This window comes from Podarcis pityusensis, assembly GCF_964106645.2.
Source record: "Podarcis pityusensis genome assembly, chromosome: 2".
NCBI classification, from domain to species: Eukaryota; Metazoa; Chordata; class Lepidosauria; order Squamata; family Lacertidae; genus Podarcis; species Podarcis pityusensis.
The window spans coordinates 25,409,402-25,433,192 of NC_138029.1; the positions used below are offsets into that span (position 1 = coordinate 25,409,402).

At 44.3% G+C, this 23,791-nt stretch overlaps 1 protein-coding gene and 1 long non-coding RNA gene across 3 annotated transcripts in view; one reads left to right on the plus strand and one right to left on the minus strand.

The window, feature by feature from the left end:
* MAP2K6 (mitogen-activated protein kinase kinase 6) overlaps positions 1–15,826 on the plus strand; it is a 74,634-nt gene extending 58,808 nt beyond the window's left edge. For both annotated transcript variants that reach the window (XM_080994935.1, XM_080994936.1), the window contains exons 8-12: positions 734–861; positions 1,500–1,577; positions 4,711–4,847; positions 8,228–8,273; positions 13,048–15,826. In XM_080994935.1, coding sequence (XP_080851061.1) covers positions 734–861; positions 1,500–1,577; positions 4,711–4,847; positions 8,228–8,273; positions 13,048–13,125 — 467 coding nt within the window. In that variant the 3' untranslated portion in view covers positions 13,126–15,826. The remainder of the gene's footprint in view (positions 1–733; positions 862–1,499; positions 1,578–4,710; positions 4,848–8,227; positions 8,274–13,047) is intronic.
* LOC308471176 overlaps positions 1–23,791 on the minus strand; it is a 124,637-nt gene that overhangs the window by 83,104 nt on the left and 17,742 nt on the right. The window lies entirely within an intron of this gene.

Sequence of the window (23,791 nt, forward strand, 5' to 3'; positions counted from 1 at the left end):
AAGTAGATAAATAGGAACCGCTCCGCTGCTCTGGTTCGCCAGAAGCGACTTAGTCATGCTGGCCACATGACCCAGAAGCTGTACGCCGGCTCCCTAGGCCAATAAAGCGAGATGAGCGCCGCAACCCCAGAGTCGGCCACGACTGGACCTAATGGTCAGGGGTCCCTTTACTTTTTCCTTACCTGCACATAGGGTGCATTCTGCACATAGTTCTAAAACATGGTTTAGCATTAAGCATAAATGTGACCACTAGCTCTCTACGTCTTCTTCCCTGCCATAGAATAAACTAGGGTTTCTGTAAGTCTTGGACAATCTGGCTGGTATAACTGTTGCTGAATGTTGGTGCTAACCATGGTTGAAAGAAAGACAGCAGTTGTGCTCCAGGGAGAAGAAGAAGCATGGGTTCTTAATGCTGGCTCCCAGTCTCTTTAACAATGGTTAACAGCGAGCCAGAATGGAACCTGCATCTCTGTTTGGCCCCTGTGACTTCTGCTCAAACTTGTACCCCTGTTTTTGAACTTTTACTGGATCGGAGTCCAACGTCTGTATGGTGGCAGGCTCCCTGTCCCTGGCTTACAGCCTGGGAAAAGACATCATTTTCTTATCTCCTGTGGTTCTCAAGATGACAAGTGAAATGTATGCTGGTGCCCTCTGGTGGCTCTTGTTTGTCCTCTTCCATTTCTGCTGTAACACTACTGCAAGCAACCTGCTTCCTGTGCATTCCACCTTGCAGATGTCAAGCCCTCAAACGTACTGATCAACACACTGGGACAGGTGAAAATGTGTGACTTTGGAATCAGCGGTTACCTCGTTGACTCTGTGGCCAAGACGATGGATGCTGGCTGCAAGCCTTACATGGCAGTAAGTTCAGGTTACCAGGTTTTTTTCAATGAATCTGGGGACACTTTTCAACTTCAGTGGATTTTGTTTGGGGACTGATGTGTAAATCCGTGGACTGTCCCTGGGAAACAGGGACATCTGGCAACCTTACAGTAAGTGCAAAATACGGGAAAAGTTCACTGTACTTCCTGACTCTTTTTACATGTATGGGGGCAGGTTTTCGTTTCTGTTCATTTTCAGTATTTCTGCTTTGCAGAAGGGCTTCCACTTGTGCAATGGGATCTGCCCCCCACTCCCCAAATTGCTGAAATTGGCCAGGGGAGAGAATCCCCAGACCTGCATGTACTGGAAGGAGAGGGGGGATCATTCTGTCTGGCAAGCCAAACTGCTTTCACTGACAGTACTCTCGGGAGAGTGTATGTTAAATTCCAAATTGGGGAAGGCTACTCTTAACAAAAATCAGATTAAGGCAGAAAGACGTTCCCTGTGAAATCTCTTCAAAGCCTAAGGGAATAGTTACACATTGCATACACCTTCATTCATTTGCATGCATACAGGAAGTTGAGAGAGTCTTCTTCCTCCATCAGCTGAGGGATTTACAACTTGGGCAACTAAATATAATACTATTTGTGTTCTGTCTCTTCCTCCCCCCACCCCAGCCTGAAAGAATCAACCCAGAACTAAACCAAAAGGGATACAGCGTCAAATCCGATATTTGGAGTCTGGGAATCACTATGGTAAGAGTTTACACAGGAAGGCCTGATGGACTGTGGCTACTGAAGAGAGTTTTGTCCATTTGGCCTTGTTCCACACGTAAAATATTTTGCAATCTGCGGCTGATTGTGATTAATAAAATGCCTGAATATACCTCAGGCCTTTAGCCTTCAATACATTGAAGACATGGTGAGCTCGAAATGTGTCCATGTTTAAATGCGGAACATTCTGTGAGAGGAAAGATTAATAATTTCACTGTTTTAAGTTCGCCACTGTACTTAGCAGAGCCCACTGCGGTCACGGGGGTTACGTGAGAGCAGGAGAAATAGCTTGATTTTTTGGGGGGGTGGGGAATGCGGTTTGACTGCTTCTGCCTCTTTACATGGGCGTCTGTCATGGATGCTTTAGCTGAAATTCCTGCATTGCATGGGGTTGGACTAGGCAACCTACCTTGGAGTCTCTTCCAACTCTACAACTCTATGATTCTAGTGTTTTATTGAGGCTGGAAAGAGCTGTGAGTAACTCTGTGAGGGTTGTGTTAATACTGGATTAATACTGGCGGTTGGAGTTTATAGGAAGTCCGGAACAGTAGTCGTCAACCTTTTTTCAGAAACAAGACCCATGACTCTTAGTCTAAATGTGTGCATTTTAGTATTCCATTGTATGCCATATACAGTGGTACCTCGGGTTACATACGCTTCAGGTTACAGACTCCGCTAACCCAGAAATAGTACCTCAGGTTAAGAACTTTGCTTCAGGATGAGAACAGAAATCATGCTCCGGCGGCGCAGTGGCGGTGGGAGGCCCCATTAGCTAAAGTGGTACTTCAGGCTAAGAACAGTTTCAGGTTAAGTATGAACCTCTGGAACGAATTAAGTACTTAACCGGAGGTACCACTGTATTTGTCTGGCAGGTATTTGTGTGTGTGTGTGAGAGAGAGAGTGAGTGCGTGCGTGCGTGACAGAGATCACTATTACAGATAAGGCATATAGCTGTGGTTTTCAGCCTTTTTCTTTTTAAGGGAACCGTTTCCTTAGCCACAGTCTACTGGGGAACACATGTTGCAGAAAACTGTGGGGAATGTGAACATCCTTCACTAACCCACCACGTGTTTTGGACTACAAATCCCATCATCCCTGAAAATTGCCCATGCTGGCTGGGGCTGATGGGAGATGTTGTCTAGGCAAGAGAGATGGGGAGGGGGGGAGATGGTTCTAGGGCATGCCTTCCTTTCAGGTGGGATACAGGCCTATTGAGCCTTATCACCACCACATGTGATTTGAGAGTGTGCCATGGCACAAACACAATGCCCCAAGTTGTCACCGATCGCCAGGGGTGATCTGTAGTTGCAAGTAAGCAGACTTTTGAGGAAACTTGCCCCCCAAATACACTTCTTGAAAACTTGGAGACTGCCCCCCCCAAATGCATTTTGAGAGCCACTGGCATGAAGAAATGCTTCATTGGAGCAGTTCACTTTTTTCCTTTCTGGATTTATTGGCGGGTTTAAAGCCAAAAACGCGGTGGAGTTTTAATGTTGAAAAGCTGCATAGGTGGATTTTACTTTCTTTTCCTGCTTTGCTTTCCATCGTCAATTTTGCTTCCCCCTCCCCCCTTCTCCAGCTGACCTCTTGCAGACGTGAAGCTGTGCCTTCTCGTTTTGTTTGCAGAGGTCCTAATTCCCCCCCACAAAGGAGTGTCTTCACTTTGTGTGGGTATCCGAGCTTCTCTTGACAACGTTCAAGAGACCTCAGATGAATTGTGCTAAGAACCATAGGCAGAAACAGGTCAGAAGGAAAGCAGGTTGCCAGGAGAGACGCCTAGATTTCCGGATGTAGTGTCAGCTTGTATGCCAGCGGCAGCCTTTTTTCTAGAACAACCAAGTCAGCAGCTTTGAGCATCCTTGGGACTGATAGGTTTTTAAAATCGGGACTGGCTTCCTTAAAAAACAACAACCCAAAACAGACTAGTTTGGGTAGGCAGGTGAATTTCAGAACGTACAAGCGTTCCGCAGCCTCTTTTAAAACAGTGCTTCCGATAAATGCTAATGCAGCTAGGCATCAGCGTGCATGTGTAGGTTGTTTATCTGGAAGAAACCTGATGCCCTGCAGTCATAATCTGTCTCCATACTCACTCAACTGGCACCACGCCTGCTTCAGGGAATCAGAGCATTCAGAGCAAACAGACAGCTTCTTTTGGCAAACTGGAATCATTCTCCAGGGAACGATGAGTCCCCTCTGGTTGCAACAGCCCCCGTGGGTAGGGAATGGAGAGGGAGAGGACAGAGAGCATACCCTCCCCTGGCATTCTGCATTCTCCAGGGAAGGCAGTGGGTACATGGTGCAAACCAGCTGAACTGGCCTCACATGCTGCTACTTTTAAATATTCCCAGGGACATGCCGTCTCCAGGGATTCACACAGGCTGTGCCTTCCAGAGGCGCCAAATGAGCCCAGGGTTTCTAAGGGGGGAGCGGAAAAAAGAAAAGAGGGAGCAGAAGCCGTAAGAGGAGGTCCGGTGCCATTGCGGGGCCATGCCTGCAGATGGCAGCAAAAGCTACGGTTGTTAGGGAAACGGAACAGTGTTTGTCTCCTCACTGTACTTTTTGGATAAGGTAAAGGTAAAGGGACCCCTGACCGTTAGGTCCAGTTGCAGACGACTCTGGGGTTCCGGTGCTCATCTCGCTTTACTGGCTGAGGGAGCTGGCATACAGCTTCTGGGTCATGTGGCCAGCATGACTAAGCTGCTTCTGGCGAACCAGAGCAGCGCACAGAAACGCCGTTTATTTTCCTGCCGGAGCGGTACCTATTTATCTACTTGCACTTTGATGTGCTTTCGAACTGCTAGGTTGGCAGGAGCTGGGACCGAGCAACGGAAGCTCACCCCGTCGCGGGGATTCGAACCGCCGACCTTCTGATCGGCAAGCCCAAGAGGCTCAGTGGTTTGGACTGAGTGGTTTAGACATTAGCTAAAGTGGTACCTCAGGTTAAGAACAGTTTCAGGTTGAGAACAGACCTCCGGAATGAATTAAGTTCTTAACCCGAGGTACTACTGTATAAAGGTACTTTATAAAGGTACCTTTATAAGGTACCTTTCTTTTTTAAAAAAAAATAACCTAAGAAAGTGATATTGATGTCTCTCCATCTTCTCTCCATGCCCAGATTGAACTGGCCATTTTGCGGTTTCCGTACGAGTCCTGGGGGACGCCATTCCAGCAGCTCAAACAGGTGGTGGAAGAGCCGTCGCCTCAGCTCCCAGACACCTTCTCTGCAGAGTTTGTTGATTTTACCTCACAGTGGTAAGCGTGAGTCATTTTTTGGGTGGGGTGGGGCGGGAACCCCACGGGACCCCTACCTAACTTTAGATCCTGCTCCCAGGCTCATGTAGTCAAAGGGTGGGTGGGTGGGTGGAAGGTGAACCTTTGGCTTTCCAGATGTTGTTGGACTCCTAGCTGCGATCAGCCCCAGCCAGCACAACCAACAGGCAGGTATTAATGATTATGATCATTATCGCTATTGTGGATACATTTAATCACCTTCCAAACAAGCATCTCAAGGTGGCGTACACTTAAAAAACACCCAACCAGTTTGAAACACAAAATAGATCCTTGTGGCTGATAGGAACTGTAGTCCAACAACGTTTGAAGGCCACAGGTTCCTCTATCCCTGACCTAGTTTATTTTTGTTTGAACCAAATGCTATTGAAGACCTTTGCGTGCTCACTAGGAATTTGCTTGGTTTTAATACTGAGCTTTCAGTAGAATTTGACTGGTTTTACTGTGATTTCTTTTATTTTGGAGTATATCGATCTGTCTGTGTGTATATAGTTATATATATATATATACACACACGTATGCATATAAATGCATAAACATAATTTAAAAGTATTAGTTCTGCACCACCCTTCATTAATTATTTCAGGATAGTTTGCAGTAACAAAATAATGTCTCCATTAAACTATTGCAGTAAATACATAAATCAAATGCACTACGTTATTAGTTTGTTGTTTTTTTAAATAAAGAAGAATTACATGCTGCCTTTTTGGCTCTTAAAAAAAAAGGTAAAAAGGAAGTTTGCATCTATAAGGGTCAAAAACACTGGGTTGGGGCCAGAATTCACACTACAATAAAGGAGAAAAAGACAACCAATAACTTAAATCAGATTTAAAATGCATTAAAATTCTGTGGCAACGACAACAACAAATGGCTCCACCGCTCGCCCCAAATGACCAGCTCTGGTGTAGCTGGACTGAACTTGCTATTGTCCCCCTGGGTGAAATTTTAAATTGTAAGCTCATTGGGGCAGGAGCCAATCACCTTTGACTTTATAGAGCAGCACCCATGCTTGTGGGTTAAACCCCACCTTCTCTCCAGAATTCAGCTTATGAGTTAAAATCTTTGCAGGATTGAGGTTGAAGAGTCTGGCTGACAGGTATAAGACGCACATCCTTCCTTGAAAATTTGTCACAAATATCTATAAAATGCTGTAGAGGAGGTAGGGATAATTATTTTAGTCCACTACTTGCTTTTAAAAAATAAATAAAAAATAAGTCAGTTTAATTACTCAGCAGATGCTTGCCTTTGGCTGCTAATGGCATGATCAAGATACTTGCTCTGGAAGTAGCTGCTTCATTGTTTTGAAAACAGGCAGAAGCTCTCAAGGGAATCTGGCAAGGTGCATATGTGAGCCTGGTCTTTACGTCAGCCATCTCTACTTCCACTGCCTTCTTCCTGAGCTAAGGCACGTGTGTCTGAGTGAACTTTCCTCAAGGACTGTTTCCTGTAGCTTTCAGGAAATGTCATGTTGACCTCCCAGTGGTCTATGGGGGAAGTGACTCAGTGTGTCAGAGTTCTGGTCCTTTAGTTCTCTGGGGCAAGACGTGAAACGCCATTGTGCCAAGGCAGAGTGTGAGGAGAAGAGAAAAGACCGTTGAAATAGAGCAGTGTAGAGTCTTTGGTTCCTGCAGGCTGCCTAAAAGAATGGAGTTCCTTTTGTGACATTTAAATGGGTGCTGTTTTACTTCATTGTTTCATAGTGGCCTTTTTTGAGCCATTTAGTCCTGACACTGTAAGTTTATGTTCTTTCAGACGGCCAAACTTGCCATCGTATCATCCCATCTAGCATCTTCGGTTTATATATTGCATCTTCAGTTTACCCCTATCTTTCTGCCTTCTTATTGCTGCTCTCATCCAAATCCTCTCTCTCTCTCTCTCTCTCTCTCTCTCTCTCTCTCTCTCTGTGTGTGTGTGTGAGAGAGAGAGAGAGAGAGCGAGAGAGAAATAGATTTAAACTCTACAAAAAATGCAGCCTAGGTTCATAGTAAAGTTATGAAAAGCTTATGGGAAAGGAATAAATTAGCAGAAGAATACGAAATTTCCTCATGGCCAGCTTGGATAGAGTTCGATGCTAGTTTATTTAAAAAAACACCAACCCAACAATTTTTGACATGCACACTCTCTCCTGTCAGTTTTGATAAGCAAAGACATGGGGTGTGCGTGTATGCACACACGAAAGAATCATTGGGTTTTGTTATATTACACAGCATAAGAGTTTCCGTAAACCTGAGCTCTGAGATGATGCAGTGAGAGATGGGCAGGAAGTATCCCTTCAGTAAGCATCCTCCACTTCCCCCCTACCCCCTGGGCTTGGCAAATCCCAGAAGAGGGTGTGTTTACTATAGCCCGATGATCACACTTTTGTTTCTCTCAGTGTGACACTTTACACCTCCTTCCCCTCTCTGCTAAAGCATGTGTACGTGTGGAGATCTTTTTTCAAGTCACTCCAAGCATCTTCCCCGTAAATACTCTGCCAGGAAGTGAGTTGCTATTACATCCTGTCTTCAAAGCTATTTTCAGCTGCAGGGAGACCGGAATAAATGGATCTTTTTTACCCTTCCACCTCACCCGTTCAAGTCACAGACAAACTTTCCCAGCCACCCATTGTAGTAATAATAGCTGTTTGCAGAAAGGATGAAGCGTGCCAAGCTGGCCTGTCCTGGCAATGGGTGACGCAGATCAAAGGTGATGGGAAGGTAGAACAGCCCCACGTGTTGTGTACAGCTGATAAATGAATATTATATGTGCTCATCTCTTTGGGGGGTGGGAATGTCTGAGGAGGCTCATCTACAAGTAAGTATTGGTTTTATGCCAGTTCAGCTTGTCATGGTGCCCTGCAAAGTATACTGGGAACTGAAGTTTGGCGAGGGCACTGAAACAGCTTGTCACCACCTGTGCAGAATTAAAAGTTTGCCTTGGAATCCCAGTCACACTTAAGTCACCATACAAATGATATGCCTCAAGGGCTCCTCACATGATTGCCAGAGAGCAGGGCAGAACAGCTTCTCTTGGCCCCTTCTCCAATGCCTGCAGTTTTAAGGGAAGTTTAAGCATGGGAATTAATGCAGGAGGGATTCTGTGTTCATAGCTCTCCGCATGCATAGGCATGGGAGCTGGAACCATGCATGATCTAGTTACATGTTTGGGTGGACATCAGTTGGCATCGCTTTGGTTCCATTTCTGGTGTCCTTTGGTGCTGAGACTGGTGCAAAGCAAGTCCCATCACCCTCCTTTACAGGGACACAGATAATTCCTTGTGTTTTCACGGGCAAGTTGGCTGTTTGCTTCTATTGGCTGAAACACACATATAATTTTCCTTTCTCTCTCTTCCTCCCCCCTTAAAGCTTGAAGAAGAATTCCAAAGAGAGGCCAACATACCCTGAACTAATGGTGAGTTTGTAGTCGCAACAGATCCAGGTGCAGTACAGGCAGAAAACACAAGTTTTGGTTCTGACAACCTGTCGTTGTGGATGCTCATCCTGAGGATTGGTTTGGGTTTTCCCTCCGGGTAGATGGAAACCCACAAATGTTAGCGTTCTTTTACGTTATCTGAATCATGTTTTGAGCCAATAGCTTACCTTAGGAAGTGTGAAATCCAGTGACTGCCTTAAGTCCCAGGGAGGGGCTCCCACATTACTCAGGGAGGTGCAGAATGGGTAAATTTGTACTGGAATCCTCAAAGATCAAATTCATTAAGTATCCTTAATCAGCACTACTGTTTCTGCCAGATGGAAACTCAAGAACCAGTTTGGGTTGCCATATTTCAAAAGGTGAAAATCCGGACACAAAAGTTGTTGAGCTTTTCCCGGACGTTTCAGCAATTTCCACCCAGATGTTGCTAAAAAGGCACTGCAGTTTGGAGGGAGATGACTGTAGTTTTTCTTTCTGAAGGGGCTTTTATACAAATTTTCAAGCTGCTTTTACTGCATGGGATCCATTTTTACGGTAGAGAAGTTGCAGTTCCCTTTCTCTTCTATGACCTGTACCCATGAAATCACTATATCAAGCAAGATGGCATGAATCTCCAAAAACTTTTGTGGCAACCACCACCATGTCCTTCTCACCTCTGCGAAGTCCCTGGGGAAGGGAGGTGGGGACTTCTGGCAATGATTTCAACCCTTCCATCCATTTATGTGTATAATATAGTAATACGTATTTCCTTCTTAATGCTGATGAAATTCTGAGCTGCTCCCAAGTCTGCCACCTTGTTTTGACTCTTACTAAATGGTGGTTCTGATATCCAAGTGTAAGTTTCTGAACCGTTATCCTCTTCTTTTCTTGTAAAAGAAATTTGTATAAGTAATTCCTATGAACAACAACAAGCAACAACAACAAGCGACATGGCACCAGCTTACTACACTTTTTAGTGATAGCTGATCCATGGCCATTTGATGTACCTTTGGGAACTATTAATTTGCTGATGAAGATTTATCATTGAAACAGTTTATTATCCTGGGAGAACTGTACTGTTCTTGCTGTTGTGCTCAGAGCAGCCTATTTCGACGTTTGGAGCACCCATCATCTCACGTTTGTAGGACATAGACTGTGGAAAGGCATTCTGACTCCATTTCAGCGATCTTTAACAGTGACTTACCATTCCTACCATTCTTGTTCCTGGAACATTTATTTGATTCTTATTAGTTTGTGACTCCATGGACATATTATATGTCTTCTGTTTATGAATTTTGAAACAGTATAGTGTTATAAAAATATTGTCGGGATAATATTAGCTGACGTGTTGCTTGTTGTTGTTCACAGTGTTCTGTTTTGCAACACGGGATTTTCTTTGGTGTATAAGTAATTCCTATGGCATTTCTGCAAAAGGGATCTATAACGCAGTTATCATGTAGGGTCGTGGGTTCAAGCCCCACGTCGGGCAAAAGATTCCTGCATTGCAAGGGATTGGACTGGATTAAGCCAGTGGTCCCTTCCAACTCCCGCATTCTGTGATCCTATGTACCTTTCATTAACAGCTTTTTAGGTGGAGAAAGGCCTCGATTTATTGGCTCTTGTTTAAAAATGCACCATACGTGCATTTATAGAATTAATCCCTCCACCCGCTTCCAAATCATACAACAGTGTTTTTATCACATGGCTTTTTAGCACACACTGGGTTCGCCAGGGTGGAAGTGAGGAAAGGCATGTACTTCAGCCAAGCTCTGGTTGGCAGCCCTGCACATTTCTATTGAATTAGGATATTGGATCACCTCTGAAATCTATCTCAGCATTGTGGTATTTTATGGCTGACATTATTGTTGTAAGGTCCTGTGGTTTGGGCTTTTCCTCCCCTAGCCCTTTTCACTTTCCCATGGCAGTAGACATTGCGGTCCTGGAATGGGCTGCTTGTCTTTGAAGGCTGAGGCTGCTTCTTTTGCTTTCCTGCGTCGTTGAGGTTTCAAGTGGAAAATGAGAGGATGACTCGGGCATGGCTAGAGAGCTAATTTTCTTACTTACTTACGCTTTGCTTTATATTACTGCCGTGGTTTCCAAAACGCGTCCTGGGGAACCCTGGGGTTCCTTGGAAGCTGATGGGAGGTTCCGCCTGGGAGAATAACACTAATGGCAGGCAAAGCTTCCTTCAAAGACAGATTGGCCAAAAGGGTGTTTGTTAGGCTGGGCAACAGGCCCGTGAGTCCAGCCTGTGACCAAGGACAAATTCTTCACCCCAGAATCCTTTGCAACATAAACCAGTTCTATGAGCCAGGAAATTGCAGAAGGCTGAAAGTTTGAAAAGTGGTCATTTTCCTCACAGTTTTTTTCTGTTTTCTTTTCGGACATTGATGTTCAGATTTTCATCTGGCTGGTTACCGTGAAGTTCTTAATATTAGTGGCAGGATCCCATATATTTGAACACCTTTTCCCAGGCCCCATCTCCAGCTGGAGAGAATGAGTGTTACTCTTTCTCCCTCCCTCACCCCCTCAATGCCCTTTGCAGATGATGCTCTACTCACATGCTGGGGTACCATGTTAGCTATACCCACTGCTCTGCACTGCCTGGGTTCAGGGGAACACCTCTTCTGAGCATGGGATCACTCCCATTCCTACAGGGCTGGCTTACACATTGTTATTGTTCCCACATGTACAGTGTGGCACAAGAGTATTCCTGCATAAACACACCTCAACACTTCGGACATTTAGTATGAATTAAGGGCTATCGGTGTACTGTTGTGTTGTTGTGTGTACTGTTGTGTTGTTGTATATTGCATGGAAGTAAGCTCCCACACACAAGATTTCTTGTGGCATATATGTTGCATGGGGAACAATTACTGGCAGACACCCCAGTCCATACATAATGGCCAATTTATGGAGTTTCATCCAACCCCACCATGTGTCATGCACATAAATTATGAATGTTTCATTTCGCTGTACTTATTTACTTGCTTTTATCCTGTATTTTATTCTGCGAACTGCCGTGGGATCTTATGATGAAGGGCAATATAGAAATATAATTATACATATGCACATACTTGTGTTTGAGCCAGCCCTAAATAAGTCTGAGACAGGATTTAGATGAATAGATTCTTCTCTCGCCTAAACCCTGGTGTGACTGCAGCTACAATGCGTAATCTAGGAGCCAGCCAAAGAGATCTAGATCATACATGAGAGTCACACCTCATACCACATAGAAGTGGCCCCTCCCTCCCTCAAAGCCTTCGTATTCAAAACTCATTGTATTGCTCATTGACTGAAATACTTTGGAGATCTCTTTTAAGAGATTGGGTGGGTCTGCGTTCATTTCTGAGGACCTTTTCAAGTCTTTCCTCACAAAGGAAACCCTCTCTGAGTTGCATCCACTGTAGTGGTTAGGGAGGAGCATCTTTCAGGCCTTCCTGAACTTTGAACTTCCAGTTTTAACTTTGGGGCACGTCCTTCTTTTTCAATCTTGGCTTTGCTTATCTGTAAAAATTGTATTGAATACACACTTAATGGGATTATTGTGATAATTAATGAGAGAGAGAGAGATGAAAATCACTTCCCACACAAGAAAGACGTTAGGAATCTTTCTTTTCTTGTTCATTTAAATCTTTATGGAAGTTTTTGTTGCTGAGTTGTGTCCAGTTCAGTGGTATTTATTTATTGTTCCAATAGCTCTCAATTGCTTTTCACGGTAAGCTTTTCTTTGATAGCCCTGACGGAATGCTGATTACCATTTTTGCAATAATATTGTATCCAGTTCATTTATATTTGACCATGGGTGGGGAGGACATCTGTATTTTGCTGTGGAGACGTTAGTTGCATTTGGATGCCACACTAAGCCATAAACCATGGGTGAGCAAATCAGTCTGTGCATGAGCTGGGCTTGAGCTCCCTGCTCTGCTATTTCCTGTGGCCAGCAGAAAAACAAACCAAAGGATGGCTGGCTTAGCATTACACCCAAAACAGCCCTCCCCAAGAAGCCACAATTGGGAACCTTGGCTTCCTATTGTGGTTTGTTTGCAGCAAAATTAACTGGGACAGTGGTTGGGATATAATGCTAAGCCAACCAATTTCATGGCTTGTTTCTCCATTGGAGAAAGGGAGGCTCGTGCACAAACTCACCTGGTTAACCATGGTTGATGGCTCGGTGCTGCATCCGAATGTGTCCCACGGAAAATGTACCTTGAGTCAAGGCCCGCTGTCATCATCACTCTGTTTGGGAATTAAAAAGGTAAAGGGACCCCTGACCATTAGGTCCAGTCGTGACCGACTCTGGGGTTGCGGCGCTCATCTCGCTTTATTGGCCGAGGGAGCCGGCGTTTGTCCACAGACAGCTTCCGGGTCATGTGACCAGCATGACTAAGCCGCTTCTGGCGAACCAGAGCAGCGCACGGAAACGCCGTTTACCTTCCCGGTACCTATTTATCTACTTGCACTTTGACGTGCTTTCGAACTGGTAGGTTGGCAGGAGCAGGGACCGAGCAACGGGAGCTCACCCCGTCGCAGGGATTCAAACCACCGACCTTTTGATCGGCAAGTCCTAGGCTCTGTGGTTTAACCCACAGTGCCACCTGCGTCCCGCTTGGGAATTACTGTGGTCCTTTTATAGGTAATGTGTGTGTGTGTGTGTGTGTGTGTGTGTGGTGGGGGAATCTAGGATTCCTGTGAGAGGTGTAATGGAAGGTTTTGACAAGTTTCCCCTCTCTTTCCCTTCTCCTCACTGGTTCTCTCTCGCTCTCTCTTTCAGAAACACAGTTTCTTCACCCTGCACGAATCCAAAGAGACAGACGTGGCTTCTTTTGTCAAACTCATCCTGGGGAACTGAGAAATGGACTTGTACATGATTTTACCCTTCTGTGGACTGGTGGGCTTTAGGAGGAGGGGCATGTGGCAGGGCAGCCCTCATCGGAGAACCAGTAGGAGAACCTGCCACTGGCCAATTTTTGTTTTTTTTATTAATTATTATTATTATTAATATTATTATTATTGCTAAAGTCCTATCATCATCCTCTTGAAGGTTTTTATTTTTATTTTTTAAAGGGTTCCTTGGTAACCATAGTAACTTAGAATGAACTGGTTAGTGAAATGAATTTTAATAAGGTTGTCAACTGTAAACGAACAAAAATTTAAAAGAGTGATTGAAATGACGACAGTCGCAAGTTCTGTTAGCGTCGCCTCAGTCCCACCCCCACCCCATGTTCCCTGTCAGACCAGATTTGCTTTCGTTTATGGTAATAGGTGCTACGGTAGTTATGAAGTTCTATATGTAGAGTTATATTTTGTCCCTACCATTGTTTTAATATTTATGTTAAGTGCTTGATTTTAATAGAACCCTTTTTATTTTGTTCTTATGTGAGAGTTGGAAGGTGGGGGGTGATGACAGCTGCAACAGCTAAAGCTACAAAGATTAGTATTTATAGGGCTTTGCTGGGAAACGGAGGAGGAGAAAGCATGGGCCATATAGATAAATATTATATATATGTATAGGGTGGAAGACTAATTTTAATTTCAATGAAGAGTTTGGCTTCTATGTTAGGCAGCCCACTGATGCACGAGAAGGCTTGCATCCTTCTTTAGGAGGTGCCCAGAGCCAACATTGTTCTTGTACAAACATCAAGAGGATGCAAAAACATTGCTGTGGTGACTTCTTATTCCATTGCTTTGGTTATGCCTCCAATGAATAATTATATTCTGAAGTGCGGGATATATATCTATATACGTCTCACACATTAACTGTTTACTAAGCAATGGTGAATCAATCACCTTATGACCAACAGCCAGTGCCCTCTCTGTTGGCTGTAAGTCATGGGCCAATGCATTTGACTGAAGAGAAGGTGATGCCCTGAAGGAAAATGGAAGTTAGAGGGGTGCCGCTCTTGACGAGGATGCAAAAGCTGGGGCCAGGGGCCAGGGGCCAGTCAGTTTTGCACTGCTCGTTTTTATACTGGCAGGAGTATTCCTTTTTTTTTTTTTTTTGGTCTCAAACACTCACACGTCATACACAAATTGCCACTTCGTTGCTCATCTCCCACCAACCCCCTCACAACTTTCCACTTTTTCTGGATGCTTAAGCTGAGCAAGTCCCACCCTACACGTCTGGCACAGGATCAAACAGTGTTTCTGTCTGAAAAGCATAGCAAAACCAAGTGAATAGGAGTTGGACAATAAGTGTTGCACCCCTCATCTTAATTTGTTACTGTGACCATTATTATTATTGTTGTTGTTATTTTCAAAAAACACTCTTTTGGCCAAACAGTACTGACTTGAGTGACTTAAGGCCTGGTGGTAACTGTTTCTGGAATTGCCCAAGGCCTACTTCCACCTTGACCTGCCCTTAGTCACAGCTTTGTTGTTATGGCGGTTTGCATGGCCACCTAATCTCCATTCAATATATTCTATAGCAAGGCCACAGGGGTCTTATCTGGTGGAGGCTGTGGCAGTTCTGTCAAGAACTCTTTTGCTCCTGAAGCGTTTCCATTTCCTGAACTGAACCATGGCAGTGTTGACAATGGGTAAGGAATGCTGTACTGCCGGTTTGGTCTTGAGGGAGAAAGTTAACGTTCTTGCTAGTGCTTTGTCCTTTCACTTGGGACACACTACTTCTGCCCCTGAATTCAAACATGAGGGCATCAGTGTGGAGCAGCTCAGAATTCAGACAAGCAGCCACGCCAGGTGAAGACCCAAAGCGTCAGTGTTTGCCGTGTCAATTTTGTTCACAGAACTTGCCGTCCTGTTCTCCTGCAGTCCACATTTTACAACGCAACCGGTCGTTGGTGCGTACGCCGATTGGAAACCATTCAGGAGACATTTGACTGCAGACAAAACACTAAAGTGGGCTCGCATTTCTTTGTAATCTTAAAGGCCTAGAAAGGCTTGTAACCTGCTCCTAGTTTTCCATTTTATGTGCATGCTTCCCCCCCCCTCGCTTCCAATTCCCACCCCTCCCCATTGATTCTGAGCTGCTTTGATTGATTGTCTGCAGCTGCAGCTGCATCTCAGCCAGCCAGTTTTTAGAACTGGTTCCAGCATCAATTCTCACTTTGAAAAACATGACATTTAAAACCAGCTTTTTGGTTTTCCTACATATGGATCTGATGCTGTAGAGATTGTTTTTGCTGCTTTCCTCTTGGAATAGAAGACTCGTTTGGACACCACATCCTCTTGACCTCAGAACACCTTTATTTGAGTGCTGTGGTAACAGACAGGCTGGATTTACGAGATAGGATCAGTGTTAATAGCCGATATTAATATCCCCATTGGTTTCCTATAGTAGAATGCCAGTGCTGTCTACAGCAAGTCAGTTTAGAAAGGATTATTGCACTGTGAATCAACACTACATGCCTCGGGCTTTATTTTAGGAATTAAAATGTGGAGTCTAAGTTCCTTAATCACTTAGGTGCTTTTGAGTTTTTTTTGTCAACTCTTGTCTCTGTATAATTTGTCCTTTGGCAGGTACATAGACCTTTATCGAGTCTTAGAATAAAGCACACCCAGGTTATTTCCCCCTTCCCAATCAAAACTGCAAAGCTTGTGTGTTCTTGTTATTTGAAAGTTCACATACCACGTTAGTGAAGATTGTTTCTAGGGATAGCTCAAAAGTGGTTAAGGTGCAGTCAAAATTATTCATTTCCTAAAGGATGTCAGAAAGAAGGGGAGAAGAAATAGATGATCACATAGTGCACCGATGACAGAAGCAGAAGCAATGGGTTTAAATTACAGGAAAGCAGATTCAAATTTACACATTTGAAGAAGCCTCGTTGACTCATGCATATTGTTCCTCAATAGGACGTGCTGCCTGGGGAAGTTGAGGAAACTGCATTCTTGGAGGTTGCCCAGTACAATTGGGACAGGCATCCATTTGGGGTGTTTTTGCATAAAAGATGATGCCTTAGGGCTTTGGGGTGGGTGGGGTGTATTGGATGAGATTACTCCATAGCCTTGTTCTGTGTACATGGTTCTGTGATTTTTTAACTGGAATTAGCAAACATTTGGTAGGGGCCACAATCATATTTGTACAAGATACATGATGTTTGCTTACATTGCCAAAAGGTAACCCAGACGTGTGCGGGAAACCAGCAAGTCTTAGTTTTCATGATCAAAGGCTCCCAGGGCTTTCATTCTTCCTTTGTTCACTGTCTTAGCTTCACATACGACAACCGATACTGTTATATTGAGAAAATTTCAGGTACCTTCCTTATGTGCCATCACATGTGCTTAGATGCCTATATGACGTCTCCTGCAGTAGGAAGCCCAACTGATGCCGGCTGCCCAGCATGTGTATACAGGTGCAAATAGAGGTGTTCATGCATATTTGGATACATAAGACAGTTTTGTGCACAGAAATGAGACCCACATAGGAAGTTTTCCCATGTGCACCGTGGCCCAAGGTCACTTTTGGGTCATTGCGGAGAATTCTGAACTTGAAATCATCTCCTTTGCAGATGGTAATGTTGTTATAAAGAAGCAATAGCTTATGCAACCACTTATCTGGATGGATTCAAAGGCAAGGTGATGGCTTTCAGTTTTCCAGAGGCTCATCCTAGTTGGTCCAAGCTTCCACTATATCCCTTGATCAACAAAGTAGAAGTTGAAAGAAATTAAGGCGTTATCACCGCAGGCTATTTTGGGTGTGGGATTGGTTCTAGGTGTGCTCAGTATGCAGACACAACTGGGGTTAATTTTGTGCGATTCAGCCATTCTAGTAGGTTTTGTGGAGCGTCAAGTCATTGTAGTTCCAATGTATCTTTAATTTCAAAGTGCCTAACCCACTTTTAAAGGACCTAAATTTACTTAGGTGCTTTAGAATAGCTTTTTGAGCAATGTAGATGTCCTGTGATTTCTTGCGCCTGCTTTCTTCTGCTCAGGAGTTCTTTTTGCTGCCGATATGAAAAAGAGATGAGCATGCCATTGTTCAAATACTGGCAAAATCTGAAAAAGGAGGAGCACTTGGAACCCATGCATGGAACGAGATCCTGTTATCGACACCAGCATATTTGGCCATGCATGGAACCGAACTTACAAGCACTGCATTTTAAGTGCACTGGGCATTCACATTATTCCCGGCTCTCCCCACTGGGTTGAATATCCTAGAAGTTTGTAAACCAGTAACATTAACCAGTAGCATTAAGAGTAAATGATTACTCTTTGGAACTGAAAGAAAAGGGGTAGCTCTGTGGCTTGTTCAGCTGCCCTGATTTTCCCTCTTGCTTGCTGAACCAAGGGATATTCGTTGCAATCTTCTGTTTTCTCATGCCACCCTACTTGCTGATTTCCTATTTTCAGATGTAGACCATGATATAGCATAACACTTTCCTCCATTAAAAGAAACAAAAACAAATCACAACCCTTCCTTTCAGCCTCTTAATTATTTTAGGGCTCCTTTTCTCTGAATATTGCCAGAGGTTCTTGGTCAAACACATCTTGTTGCCGTTGCTTTTAATAGGAAATGGAGGGGAAAGTTATCAATGAAGTAAGGTCACATTCTCACCATACATTTAAAGCACTTTGCTTTACCTGGAGAATCCTGGGAACTATAGTTTACCCCTCACATAGCTGCTGCTATTACTAATATTAATTTCATTTACCAGTCTCTTTTTACAGTAAGAAGCGTCACAAATGATTTGACAAAAATAAAATACAGCATATAGAAGCAATATAAAACCAGAAGGAAGTTTTGAAATGCTAACAATGCAAGATATAGAAAGCACTCATCCAACCATAGATGAATAACGACCAAGTCCTATGCACTCCAATGAAAGATGGTAAAGGTAAAGGACCCCTGAGTCTAGTCAAAGGCGACTTTGGGGTGCGGCGCTTATCTCGCTTTTCAGGCCGAGGGGGCCGGCGTTTGTCCACAGACAGCTTTCTGGGTCATGTGGCCAGCATGACTAAACTGCGTCTGGCGCAACGGGACACGGTGACGGAAGCCAGAGTGCACAGAAATGCCATTTACCTTCCTACTGCTGCGGTACCTATTTATCTACTCGTGCTTGCATGCTTTTGAACCGTTAGGTTGGCAGGAGAGCAGAGCAACGGGAGCTCACCCCGTCATGTGGATTTGAACCGCCGACCTTATGATCAGCAAGCCCAAGAGGCTCGTTGGTTCAGACCACAGCATGTCAGGCGTCAGAGCATGGGTAGCCAAACTAAGGCCCAGGATCCAACCCAATCGCCTTCTAAATCCGGCCTGCGGACAGTCCGGGAATCAGCGTGTTTTTACATGAGTAGAATGTGTCCTTTTATTTAAAATGTATCTCTGGGTTATTTGTGGGCCCTGCCTGGTGTTTTTACATGAATGGGATGTGTCCTTTTATTTAAAATGCATCTCTGGGTTATTTGTGGGGCGTAGGAATTCGTTCATATTTTTTTTCCAAAATATAGGCCGGCCCCCCACAAGGTCTGAGGGATAGTGGACCGGCCCCCTGCTGAAAAAGTTGGCTGACCCCTGTGTCAGGGGATCTGATCCCCCCACGGTAGGCTGCCAGGAATGGATAAGACAAGGAAAGTTCTTAGCAATGCCTTTTGTTTAATATTCAGAGAGAGAGGCTTAGAAATGCAGCCTCTTGGAGTAATGGCATTGCTCCCAGTGAAGCCCCACCCCTCCGTCTCTCCTACTTCCTCATGAGTCATCGCTACGGGTGCTGGAAAGGACCTTTCACCTTTGAGCTCTCTGTTTTCCTACTTTTAATGCCCACCATATTCTGGGAGGGGGGGGTCTGGAATGATTTCTAAAGACACTGAGTCCATCAGCTGTCTCTCCCCTGGTCCTTCTTCTTCCTCTCCCATTATTTCCCAGCTTTCCCCCCTCATCTGTGTCAGTGTTTGTAAAAGAAAAGGTTCTGACCTCCTTTTTACCCCTTTGCCTAGTCCTCAGACCTTAGTTGGCACAAAGAGTCCTTAAGAAAGAGTAGAATGCTGTTTTTATTCTTAAAAGTCGTCTTCTCCAACCACGACCGACAGCTTTATACATATCAAACGCAACCAGCTTTCTACCATCCAAACATCCCACACCCAACACTAACATTGACCACTCTATATATACAGGTATAATTTGGTGAAAGGTTGCATGAGTCATTGTAGGCCGCTGACTCATGCTGACTTAGCATTAAAGAAACCGCGGCCAATTTTTAGCTGTGACAATCTGCCTCTGAGCTGTAACCTCCCTCAAACCCAGCAGCAGAGGAAGCCACTTGGGTGTCTGGGGAAGATAGATAGATAGATAGATAGATAAATTTATTGTCATTGTCCGTATATACACAGTATACACAACAACGAAAATCAAACACCCACCCAAAGACCGGGTTCACATACACATTTGCACGTATCTCCAACACTCTCATCCTATTCAGACATAATCTATAAAAACATATCATACTCCAGAATGTAACATAACCTATTAAAGGCATAACATAACCTAAAAACCTGTCTCATTCCTTCCTACTCCCTACTTGCTATTTCTTGCAACTGGCCCTGAGATCATTATTTAGTGCACCACTGGGCCTCCGGTGTCTGCCTGCCTCCTCCCACTCAGCTGCCCTACAGCGGGTGGACCGTTTGGGCAGCGTGGAGCCTCCGCGCACCCAAGCCACCGCATTTCTCCCAGGAGAGACGCGTGGCTCAGGCGCGATGCAGGTCCCACGGTGAGTGCCGCCCGGCATTTTGTCGCCCCCTTCAGTGGTGACACCCGGGGCTGCCTGCACCCACTGCGCCTCCCCTTCCTCTGCCCCTGCTCAAACCCCTGTTGTAAATCTGAAGTGTCTCCATCTTCTCTGTAAGGGTCAGGCTGGGGAAGCGGTCTCCACCATTGCTCCTCTGCCCAGTCCCTAACACAGCGCCACCTGCATCCCTGCTGGAAGATGGACACCACCATAAGAGGCAACATTAACTCACTGAAAGCTGCGTAAACAGGAATGTATTAGCTTGGCACTTAAAACAGAAACGGTGTCAGGCACATCTCCCTAAGAGGTGCATTCCATAGATGGGGCCATCACTGAAAAGGCCATTTCTCATGTGTCCACTGTTCCCTTGGATGGGGCATATGGAAAAGAATCAGATGAAGAACTGAACGATCAGTTTCTCTGGAAAGATAGCACTGAGCATAGCCTTGTGAGCTGAGGTGATGTGATCCTTGACCAACAAGAGTGCCAGGGCTTCATTCTAGACTCAAAGAATGCTTCCCTATCTCATGGCCAGACTCCTTGGTTTGTGGTGATATGAATTGGGGGAAAGACTCATTGGATAAAACATTAAATTCGACCCTTTCATACTTGTGTCCAATTGCCATAAATCATTGGTTTTTATTGGGCACGGCTGTTTCCTGTGTCAGATGCTGAGATATGGGGCCAAGTAGAGGGTGCAATTTGATCCCAATGCCAGTTTTGTTTAAAGGAGTTCTAGCACTCCTAATATTGCATGCTAGACAGTACTTCTGATGAGCACAAATTATAGTTGCTCTAGTATCAGGTCATTCATAAAACAAATTCTCACAGCAATAGAATCCAGCTTAGTATGCTTCAAAGGATGTGCCAAATGTATCTTGCCCTCAAATTGGCTTAGTCATCCTTTATGTTTGGGATAATTATATAGGACTATTTGGTGTTTCCTTAGGATGAAAGAGAAAGATAGCTCGTGATGCTAATGGAGCCCGCTGTGAGATACGGTCTTTTATAGCATCCTGTGCATTAAGGTCTTCCTGGAAGTAGAGGGAGTTTTTATTCTTGATGCCATCTCCCTTGCTTTTGGCTTAACCTTGACAGCCTTATTATCTTTATCCAGCAACTTAGAAAGATTGTAAAAAATGAATCTTACTACTTTACCCTTTGAACTAATGCTTCTCTTATATTTTGTGATCTTTTTGCTTTTTCGCTTCTGGTGCTTACTCCCATTGTTATTTAGGCATTTGTTAATTACTTTTGCCCTCCTAGTCTTCACAGGTAAGTCTGAGGGAATTGTTTCATCAGGCCCAAGGTGAGGAAGTCTCTGAACTTCTAAGAAAGTCCTTCCTTGCAGTCAAAGGATGTGAGATCCAGCCTCTGCAGCTTTTGATTTTTTGCTGCTACACTTCTCTTGTGATACCCACTGTTCAACAGTGGGGGGACCCACCAGTTAAAAATTATCTGAGCTAAAGCCCTTTGCACAGTCTTGTTAATTCTAATGTCTGATATCCCAAGGTCAAATTGGGAAAGTGCTAATTTTAAAGCTGCCAATTTGTCCAATAATTTCTTTTCAGTTAATCACCCTTGTAGCAGAAGATCTAAATCTGGGCAAGAATATCTAAATCTGCAATCAGGCTTCCTATTGCCTTCAGAAGTTAAAAATTGCACTTGGTAAGTTGGGGATAAATTGCCCAAAGCATGGGTGTAGTCATCAATTAAAACTGCTTGTTGATCCTGTGATACCAAAATGCCCTGCTCAATATTAGTTTCCTTCATTCCCTGCAAGAGTTTCAAGATGGGTGGGGCTGTCCCACTTTAGATGCTTCTTTCCTGCGGGGCTGAAGTGATTTGAAAGCTTGCTTTGAATCACAGTATTCTGAGCTAAAATCTTTTTCTTGTTACCACCATTCCTGAAGGATATATTGCAATATATCAAAATAATTTCATGAAACCTATTAGATAATATACGTAAAAAGTAAAGGTAAAGGGACCCCTGACCATTAGGTCCAGTCGTGGCCGACTCAGGGGTTGTAGCGCTCATCTCGCTTTATTGGCCGACGGACCCCGTACAGCTTCCGGGTCATGTGGCCAGCATGACTAAGCCACTTCTGGCGAAGCAGAGCAGCACACCGAAACGCTTTACCTTCCCGCTGGAGCGGTACCTATTTATCTACTTGCACTTTGATGTGCTTTCGAACTGCTAGGTTGGCAGGAGCAGGGACCGAGCAATGGGAGCTCACCCCATTGTGGGGATTCAAACCGCCGACCTTCTGATCGGCATGTCCTAGGCTCAGTGGTTTAACCCACAGTGCCACCTGCGTCCCTAGATAATATACGTAACTGCCAACAAACGAGAGCAATCAATCAAAACCCAGGCTTGGAATATCCTTTTCTGAGCTCTCTTAGGTTACATTTGGACAGCACTTTATTCTGTTTTCCTGACGTTTCCTTAACTGATAATTTCCATGTTTTACGTGATCTTTTTGCATTGTGGGAAAGATAGTCCTGGAAATCTAGTGGAAGTTTAGCATTCCTTTCTGTGTTAATTGTTTTCAGGAAACACTGATAACCTGGAAGTTTTTGCACTGTAATCAACAGAAGTATAGTAGTATAGTGTCCAGATCAAGGGAAGTAATAGTACCACTCTATTCTGCCTTGGTCAGACCACACCTGGAATACTCTGTCCAGTTCTGGGTGCCACAATTTAAAAGGTTATGGACAAGCTGGAATGTGGGCAGAGGAGGGTGAGCAAGATGATAAATGGTGGAAACTGAGATTTATGAGGATGGTTGAAGGAGTTTAGCTTGGAAAAGAGAATGAGAGGAGATATGATAGCCATCTTCAAATATCTGTCACATAGGCTGTCACATGGAAGATGGAACAAGCTTGTTTTCTCCTGCTCCCGAGAGTAGGACTCAATGGATCCAAGTAACAAGAAGGAGATTCCGACTAAACATCAGGAAGAATTTTCTGACAGTATGCAATCTCCATTGTTTTTTGCTGGATCACTTCTTGCAAAATGTGCATTTTCTGCCATTATTCTTGGTTGCGTTTTTGTTCCAGCACTTGAAGATCTTGAGACAGCACCTTGAACTCAGCCCACCGATTTACAGGGATATAATTCAGTTCTGCCTCCCAGATTGCCATCTTGAAGTCCCTGCACTTTTTCCATTGGTGATTTAATGTGTGCTCTGGATTTCCAAGTAGATTGACAATGTGACTCACGGAAGAAAATGAAGCAAGAATGCCGCTCAAAAAAACAATGATCTGCCCTCTCTGAATGAGGACTTGTGACATCAGCAATCTGGAAGTCGTTGACAGCCGATTTGGCAAAATCACTCTCTGTTAATAAATACACTTACTATAGGTAGTAAGCCTTTAAAAATCTGGGGCTATGCAGTTTCAATCATCACCGGCATCCTGTAAGCTGGGCCATAAAATCCCAGAAATTCTTTTTCTTGTAAGGAGGATTGCATTTCCTAATTAATATTTCAGCTGGACCTGGTCTGGGAACGGTTGGACAGATCTAAGCTGTAACATATGTTCTAGTGGCTTATACCCCCCTGTATGGGAACACAGGCAATAGACACTTTAAGGTGGGAAGAAACAATATCTGAAGTATATAAAATGACAGACAGATGTGTTTCTAAATTAAGGCAGGTTTATAGTCCCCAATGCTTTCTCATCTCATCACCTTGGGTTTTTCTTTTTCTTTCCATAGAGCATTCCATCTCATTTTCCTTCTAAAGAGGCTCCCTGGATTTACTGACTTCTCAGTTTTGTCTGGCTATGACAATTTCATCAGAACTGCAGTTCTGGACGGACTTGGGAGCCCAG